General features: G+C 33.9%; 1 protein-coding gene across 1 annotated transcript in view; it reads right to left on the bottom strand.

The window, feature by feature from the left end:
• Window positions 1-2,540: 2,540 nt before the first annotated feature.
• The window catches only part of LOC117119574, a 40,773-nt gene continuing 34,946 nt past the window's right edge, over window positions 2,541-8,367 (bottom strand). The window contains exons 7-8 of the mRNA XM_033264402.1: window positions 4,232-5,902; window positions 2,541-3,814 (exon numbers count right to left, since the gene is read on the bottom strand). Of these exons, the coding sequence (XP_033120293.1) occupies window positions 3,642-3,814; window positions 4,232-5,902 (1,844 nt within the window). The 3' untranslated portion in view covers window positions 2,541-3,641. The remainder of the gene's footprint in view (window positions 3,815-4,231; window positions 5,903-8,367) is intronic.

Consider the following 8,367-nt stretch of genomic DNA (forward strand, 5'->3'; position numbering starts at 1 on the left):
AAGTGCAATTTCTGGCCATCTAGAGGTGCCATAATCACAATTTTTCTTACCTCAGCCCTAACCGTGGTGGGGCTGAGGACCTATAGGTCTTCTATCTGTGAGAGTACCCTACCTGGGCCATACTATTTCCTGGACTGGAATTTACAACAAATATGAAATCATATTACAGTAGCTTGATGCCTATAAAAATAACTTATAAAATTCACCAAACTTCGTAAAATATCCGTAGCTTCCAGGGGGCTTCGCCTCTTGACCCCCACCGGGAGCTCTTGGCGGCCCCTGGCCCGCAGTCTAGATTGCTTGCTTTGCTCGCATACTGCCCGCGCACCTATGAAACAAAAACTACAAAATACTTATTCAAATGTAAACACTAATTTAATATTTATTATAAAAAGTGGGATTACATCTAGGCATAATGAAGGAAAACTTATCTAACCTAACAACTAACTACTCACGTGAGTTCAAACTGGAGATAATATATGATTGCCCAATAATAGTTTATAGTGTTTGAATATGAGAAAATGAATAAAGATTGAACCAGCGAAAGACGCCAAAATAATGTTCCAAATGTAGTTAGCCGTAACGAAGATTCCAGTCAGTCATGGTCCAATCAAATTGTCCATCCGAATAATACGAGGTAACACCATAAACCATCCAAACTAATCCAACTCAGCTCGTTCAGAGCTGAGCGGTGTAGACTCTGCCCCATCTAAGTTAGTGTAGTTATGTTGGTAGGTACTCTGGCCACATGGCACCCGGGCTGAGGTACCACACCTCTCATTTTATACTTCTTGATTTGATTCAACTTTCCATTTCAATAATCCCATTTTCAACATGTGTTTATAGTATATTGAAGTATACGGCTTCTCCTTGTTAGCGACTCTATTAGTTTGTAATGAGGAAATGTAATTATTATTGGTTATTATCTCTAGTTTACATTCCTTAAGTCACATTCCATTCCCTATCTGGGTTTAAGTCATCCATCACTTTTAGGTGATGGATGACCGGCCCTTATAGTACCACAAGAATGTACAACACACACACTCACTACTGTAAATTCCCGGGGAACAACCTACCAGGAAATGAAATTACTGTAAATTCGTAGCTTAAATATACACAAAAAATACTACTACATCCTCCTTTGCTTTAGCGAATGTCGTCCTGTCAATACACATGTGTAAATTATGGGAGCTAAGCCAGTTCTTAAAAGTCTCATCAAACACGGTAATACAACAGAATAAAAACAGTTTAAAATGCGTATAGTTAAACGAAGTTTCTCATAAAAATTTCGGAAAGGTCTACAATGAATTTACAAGTGAACAAATTATATATTTACCAACCTTAAAATTAAAGTAAACATTTTTACATCATAATCTAACAAACAAAGAAATCATAATATTAAGCCTAAAACAAAAAAAAAAAAAAAAAAAAAAAAAAAAAATAAAAATATTAGATAAGAAAATTATATCCCTCTTGTCTTAATATTCCTGGGTAGTTACTTGAGATGTCTTTAACAATAAAACTGCATATTTCCATGGCCTAATATCACAGTCTGTAGAGCAATACAAAATGTTTCACCTAAATTACTTTTAGAGTTATAGGGTCGGTCAGATTTAGGTATACGTCATATTGGAAAACATACTGTAAATCAATTTAATGAAACAAGCGATACTCAAACACAATTCAAATGAACAAGGATACAGTACTTAACAGACAAAAAATACATTTTTAAACATCAATTTATAAAAGACAATGCATAAATTAAGTGGAAAAATGTAAACAACGTTAATAAAAATCCTGTCGTTTCCGTGGTTGACAGTCCTGACAAATTTAATGACACACAATTGGTCTTTTTACAAAATATATAAATTACACGCACGCAGAAATTTTAAGTTCGCTTATTTGCCGAGCCCTAGATTTGGCGCCAACATGACTTAGTGGGTGTTTAACCCTACTTTAAAGAGCAAGTGAACAGTCATTTAGTTGATCATGGGGGCTCGGGTTCCAGTTACGCGCTGCGTAGACGATAGACTTATGCAACCATAAACAAAAAGTACAGAATCCCTTATATGTAAACACTTACTTTTAAGAATTAAAATATTTATTATAAAAAAGGGGTTACAACAACCAGAAAACTTAACTAACCTAGCAACTACTCACGTGAGATCAAATTGAAGATAAAATATTATTGTCCATTCACCAACTGTCCAATGATAGTATAATATTGTTTGAATATTTAATACATAAATTCAAAAAAATACTCTAAATGCATAGGCTTAATAAGCACAAAAATATGCATTACTACATGACTATATCTTATCTATCTTCCTGTTGTTTCTAAATGTATTGAAATGTGGCCCACAAACCAGTTTTACTTAACTTTAAAAATTAAAGACGAATCCCCAAATACTGTAGTCTCATAACAAATTATTAATTTTGTTAAATGTTAAACCCCATAAACACATTGGAATTACTCTTGGCAATCATTTAAATTTTCAACCTCGTGTTTCTAACCTTTTTAGTAAACTAGGTTCCTCTGTTTTTCTTCTTGCCGAAAGTCAACTTTCCTCTATTCTTCTGTTTAAAACTGTAGTGCCCCTCAAAGACATTAATTAATATAACTCTTTGTGGGGTGCCAGACCAGCACATATATTAAAAACCAGGAAACTTCAAAACAGAGGCATTCGTATCATTCTGAATCTTCTCTCTCACACTGCATGTAACTCCTTTCATAACACTCTCAATATCTTTAATGCTCAAAGAATATCACTCCAACTTGGCTGCATCGCCTACCGAGCCTCTTCCATTATAGAGATCTATCTATATTTATATTGTATTTATAATTTTATTCATTCTATTGGCTCTTTCAACTGTTTTAAATTTACGATAAAGCATTTCTCTTACTCCATGTAAATGGTTTTATTTTTATGTTTCTTATCTTTTTTTATGCGTTTTACTTGTTTCATAGCTGTATTGTATTTTTTAATAATATATGTGAGAGACCTAAATGATCAGCTTTGCCGGATAAGTTACACTTCTTAAACATGGGTTTAAATAAATAAATAAATAAATAAAAATCAGATTATGGTATAATTATTTTCAGAATAAAAAAGAGGTTTAATATCGTATGTGGCGTAGCGTATTAACGAAATAGTTCCTTTTCCTGAACATAATATGGAAATATACACAAATTACAAAATCCAATAATAATAATAATAATAATAATAATAATAATTGTTTTCTCATAACTGATGGAACGTTTTCTTTAAATTGATATGCTTGAGTGTGAACGAGAATCTTGACGAGCCGCTTCTTTGCAGAAGTAGAAACGTAGAATGTCGGTTCTGAGTCAAAAAGAGAGATGTTAACATTATTTTGTAGTAAAAAAATGCAATGGCCTGTAGTACCTATATGTGTCTTTAAATCGGGGAAAATATTGTTATTAAAATAATAGGAGACTGTATACATAAATGTATCTCAAATATATACGAAAGGAAAACGAAATGTTGTACTGTAGGTCAGTCATTTATATTACATTATTATCACATAAAGACCATTGAGTATAGATGTAATTGTAAAGCTTATTCATATAATAAATTGAACGGCAAACGATTATAGCGTTAGTATTCCATTCACAACTATTAGCTATTATTCGTAGGATTGTATGTTGATAAGCTGTCGAAATCTTGAAGTATTGAGGAAATTTCGTTTTGATCATCCCCGTTGTTTTCTACTTCATCGCCAACATTTCTGAGTTTGAGTAAGCCAGTCGACCTTTCAGAGAAGCCCTCCTTGACTTTTTTAAGTAGATCAACTGTGTAAGGATACAAAATAATATTGATTGATTCTATTATCATTTAGACAAATCATTATTTTAATGCAACATTATTTAATGAAAAAATAATATTGATTGATTCTATTATCATTAGAGAAATATTTTTTTAATAAAACATTATTTAATGGAAAAAATAATAGGCCTATTTATTGATTCTATTATCATTAGATAAATCATTATTCTAATGCAACATTCTTCAATGATAATGTAATATTTATCGATTCTATTATCATTAGATAAATCATTATTTTAATGAAACATTATTTAATGAAAAAAATAATACTGATTGATTCTATTATCAGATAAATCATAATTTGAATGAACTACGCTTAATTTGGAAAAAAAAAAATTAAAATGCAAGTATACTATAAACCAGGGCCAGAAATAAACACTTACCAAATACTACCAACATAATTGAGAGATTGAGTAGCAAAAGAATAAAGGGTGTGACGTCACGAAGAACAGATATTGTGTCGTCTGTGATGTACATCAAAACTCCCCCGGACTCTGTCATGTCAACAATTGCGCCAACCGACAAGTTGACGATAACGAAGACAAGTGTCAACAACTGGAACCTCTGATCTGACTTCTCCTTAAATGGTTCAAGATACAGATGTAATGCTATGAGGATGACCGTGATGAAGAGCGAATATGACATGTTGGAGGGTTCGTCATCCTTGAAGTTAGCAATAAGGGCGAGTATAGCTTTGTTGTACATATCAATTACCTCCCAGTACCAAAACCTGGAACTGTATTGCTTGCAGAAAAACCTCATTCCCATTGTACCAGATCGTTCCCCATGGCGTTTGTATCTACGGTACAATACCAGTATGATAGCAAGTGGAAAACCAATCACATACACCAACGAACCATACACGATGTTCTTGTTACTCTCGTATTTTGAACCATTAGATTCATCGATATCGATAGAGTAGTCGGAAGTTAAAACTCGCTTTTTGTCGTTATCATCATCAGCTGCGACATTAAATGTACGAACTGACCACGGCCCTACCGCCATAATGTTTGAGCAAGTGTTTGCATAGGTTAAATACAGCATCATCATTGTAATCGACAGGAATTTATCCGTTAAGTGATGCACAGAGTGATCCTCTTTGTACCATCTGTAAATGCGCAGGATGAAGAAGACGATTGATGTTAACAAAATAATAGTGAATGGTGTTGCAATGGCGATATACAAAAATGTGTAAGCATTCCAAACACCATGAAATATACAACTGGGGCTCAGAAGATTTAAATAACGTATTATATCAAGATACTGGAGACTCTCTCCAACAGATTGAAACGAATCTGGCCAATGTATTTCATTAACTTCAGATAGAATACCCAGAACCTGATAGAAATTGATGGCGATTTTGAGATGAATCACGAATGCATCGTTGCGCATTGCCTGGGGTCTTCGTTTATCCAGTTTCCACACTAAGTACGAAACACATACGACCACCAAAGTTATCAATATCAAAACAATTATTATGATGTGTTTATCCTGACATTTGTAACACTTGTCAAATAATTCGTAATAATTATCACTGCACACAGCACATAACCAAACATTAACAGAATAACCTTCCGAGCACTTTGCTTCAATATTTCCACCAAGGCAACTCTCGCTTCGTGGACACTTGTGGGCTGCCGGTAGATATCCTGTGTACACTGTGTCATTTAAAGTATTAGGTTCAGAAAGTTTGAAATTGGAAGTAGTAAGATTATGGACAAATAGTCTGTACTCATCTAAACTATCAGGATAACTTGTAAAATTCCACGACCATCCGTAGCCCTCTTTCAATTTCTGGTAACCACCTGTGCAGTTAACGCCTTCGGGGCACGGCTTACATGCGCCGTAGCGGTAAGTGCGATAGAAGTTTTCTAAGCATGCACATGCTTCAAGTTCTGCCATTACCTCTGTGTTGGTTCCCGATGGACATGCCTTGCAATAAAATATTGAGGTAGCTCCAGGTTCAGAGGAAAATGTTCCATTTACACACCGGTTACAGTCGGTTGTGTAATTACCAGTGTCAACATATCCATGATTGTCTTGATAAAAACCACCTACAAATCAAATAATGTATGACTAAGTGCAACATAATGATAACATAAATAATAATTAAAACATTATTTTTAATATCAATAATAAAAACACCGGCACCAAAAATAAACAGAGCATCGTCTTTCGTATGAGAGATTTATGTTGTTCTCCCATAGTTTGTAGTACGGCCCATTTCCACATTATGGAACAGTGTATTCTTCTGTGATTAACAGTGGATTGTCTGTCGGTACACTGCCAAAATCACCCAAATGAAAACATTTTTTCGGACGTGTGATATCTTTGGTATATTTTCATACACTGTCGTCCCTAATGCTAATTTCTTATGTTTTGGAAGACTCATAAAATGGTTTGTAACCATAAGAAATAACCGCAATAGCTTGTTTGTATAGTTTATTGGTTATTATTTACTCAAAATGTATTTATAGTAGAGCTGCTAAGGTTGAATTTCAGGTAGAATCGTGCACTTCTAGAAGAAAGCATGAAACTTCCTACAGTGATACTATGACACCTAAAGATCATTAAAAAAAATAGACCCCAAAAAATAACGCCTCCTATTGGCCACCATCTTGAAATCCAATATGGCCGCCAAAATATTTGATTTTAGCCAATATATTCATATCTACAGCACATGTTATTGCCAATTGAAGATCATTACCCATGTTTTCAATATCAGGGAGTGTAATGCAATCATCAGAAATTATGTCAGATGACGCCGCCTTATTAGATTTCAAGATGGCCGCCATATTAATGATATTTTTGTCAATATTCATATATACAGTACCTAGCACTGTCAATCAAAGTTCGTTGCCCATGTTTTCGATATCAGGGACTACCATGCATCCATCAAATTATGTCAGAAGACCACCATAATAAATTTCAAAATGGCCGCCATCTGGAAATTTAACATGGCCGCCAAAATAATTAATTTTAGCCTATGTATTCATATCAACAGCACATATCACTCCAACTGAAGATCATTACCCACGTTTTCAATATCAGGGAGTGTCATGCAATCATCATAAATTATGTCAGGTGGCGCTGCCATATTGGATTTCAAGGTGGCCGCCAAATTATTGTTATTTTTGTCAATATCTTATCTACAGCACCTAGCACTGTCAATTTAAAGACCGTTACCCATGTTTTCGATATCAAGGACTATCATGCAGTCATCAGAAATTATGTCAGAATGCCACCATATTGAATTTCAAGATTGCTGCCATATTAAATTTCAAGACGGCCGACAACTTAATTATTGATATTCAGGGGTGGCGCCAGGATTTGTCCGAACGGGGGGGGGGCGAGGTCCCCGACGAGGGGTCAGATTTCCCCGACGAAAGCAATGTGGGCATGGTCGAGCTTCGATTATAAGGTTCCGAAAGTAGTCCATGTGGCGAAGCCCCCTAAAGTGTTAACAATTTAAAGGCTTATTTAATCGATTTTAGAGTCTACTAATATGTAGAAAATACATATAATTTTTTTTTCTTCCCGTCTACTCGTGTTTTCGATATCCGAGAGTATCATGCAGATATCAGAAATTATATCAAATGGCCACCATATTGAATTTCAAGATGGCTGCGATATTGGATATCAAGATAGCGGCCAAAATATTTGATTTTTTTCCATATTAACATAAGTAAAGTACTAGCACTGTGAATCAAGATTGTGTATATGTATAATTAGGGATATCATGCAATCATCAAACATCTCATAATCATAGTGAGACCTGCCTATGTCAGTAAAGTAACACCATTTAGAAAGAAGTTTGACAACTGCCAGGTTGGATTTCAGAATGATTGCCAATTAAGAAAGGTACATGAAAGAAATGGAAATTAAAAAAATTAATAGAAAACAGTTAAGGAATAACAAATTGATGGTAATCAATCGAAAGTAATGAAAATAGAAAAATAAGTAAATAACTGCTTTGTACGGTATGAGAGCAAGTGCAGAGGGAGAGAGGTAAATGCAGATATTAAAATCGTTCATATTAAAGCTAGTTTTAGCCTAAATGAAATTATGTAAACATAAATCAAATATTCAAATTAATGGTGCGAAGACACTAATATCGAATAGACCTCATGTCCATGAGATGGCTAATTTTCATTTTCAAATAATATATAAATATATGTAAATATTGAAAGGGAAAGAAACGGAAAAGAAAATTAAAGAAAGGAAAAGAAAGAACGGAAAGGAAAAGAAAAAAACTGGAAAGGGAAAAGAATTAAAAAAGAATGGAAAATGAATATAATGGAGAAAGTAAAAAGAAATAAAAGAAACATCAAGGAAATTCAAGAAAAGTCTATAGATAACTTTAGCATAAATTAAATTATGTAGACATAAATTAAATATCGAAAGGTCCACTGATTAATCTCAGATAAGAAAGTATAATACATACTCCAAGTATTGAAATACACGCCATCGTGTTGGGATTCAATATTTCGACATTAATTATGTCATCATCAGGAATGAA

This window comes from Anneissia japonica, unplaced genomic scaffold (assembly GCF_011630105.1).
Source record: "Anneissia japonica isolate Jap-2015-1 unplaced genomic scaffold, ASM1163010v1 scaffold288234_len121902_cov118, whole genome shotgun sequence".
Taxonomy (NCBI): Eukaryota; Metazoa; Echinodermata; class Crinoidea; order Comatulida; family Comatulidae; genus Anneissia; species Anneissia japonica.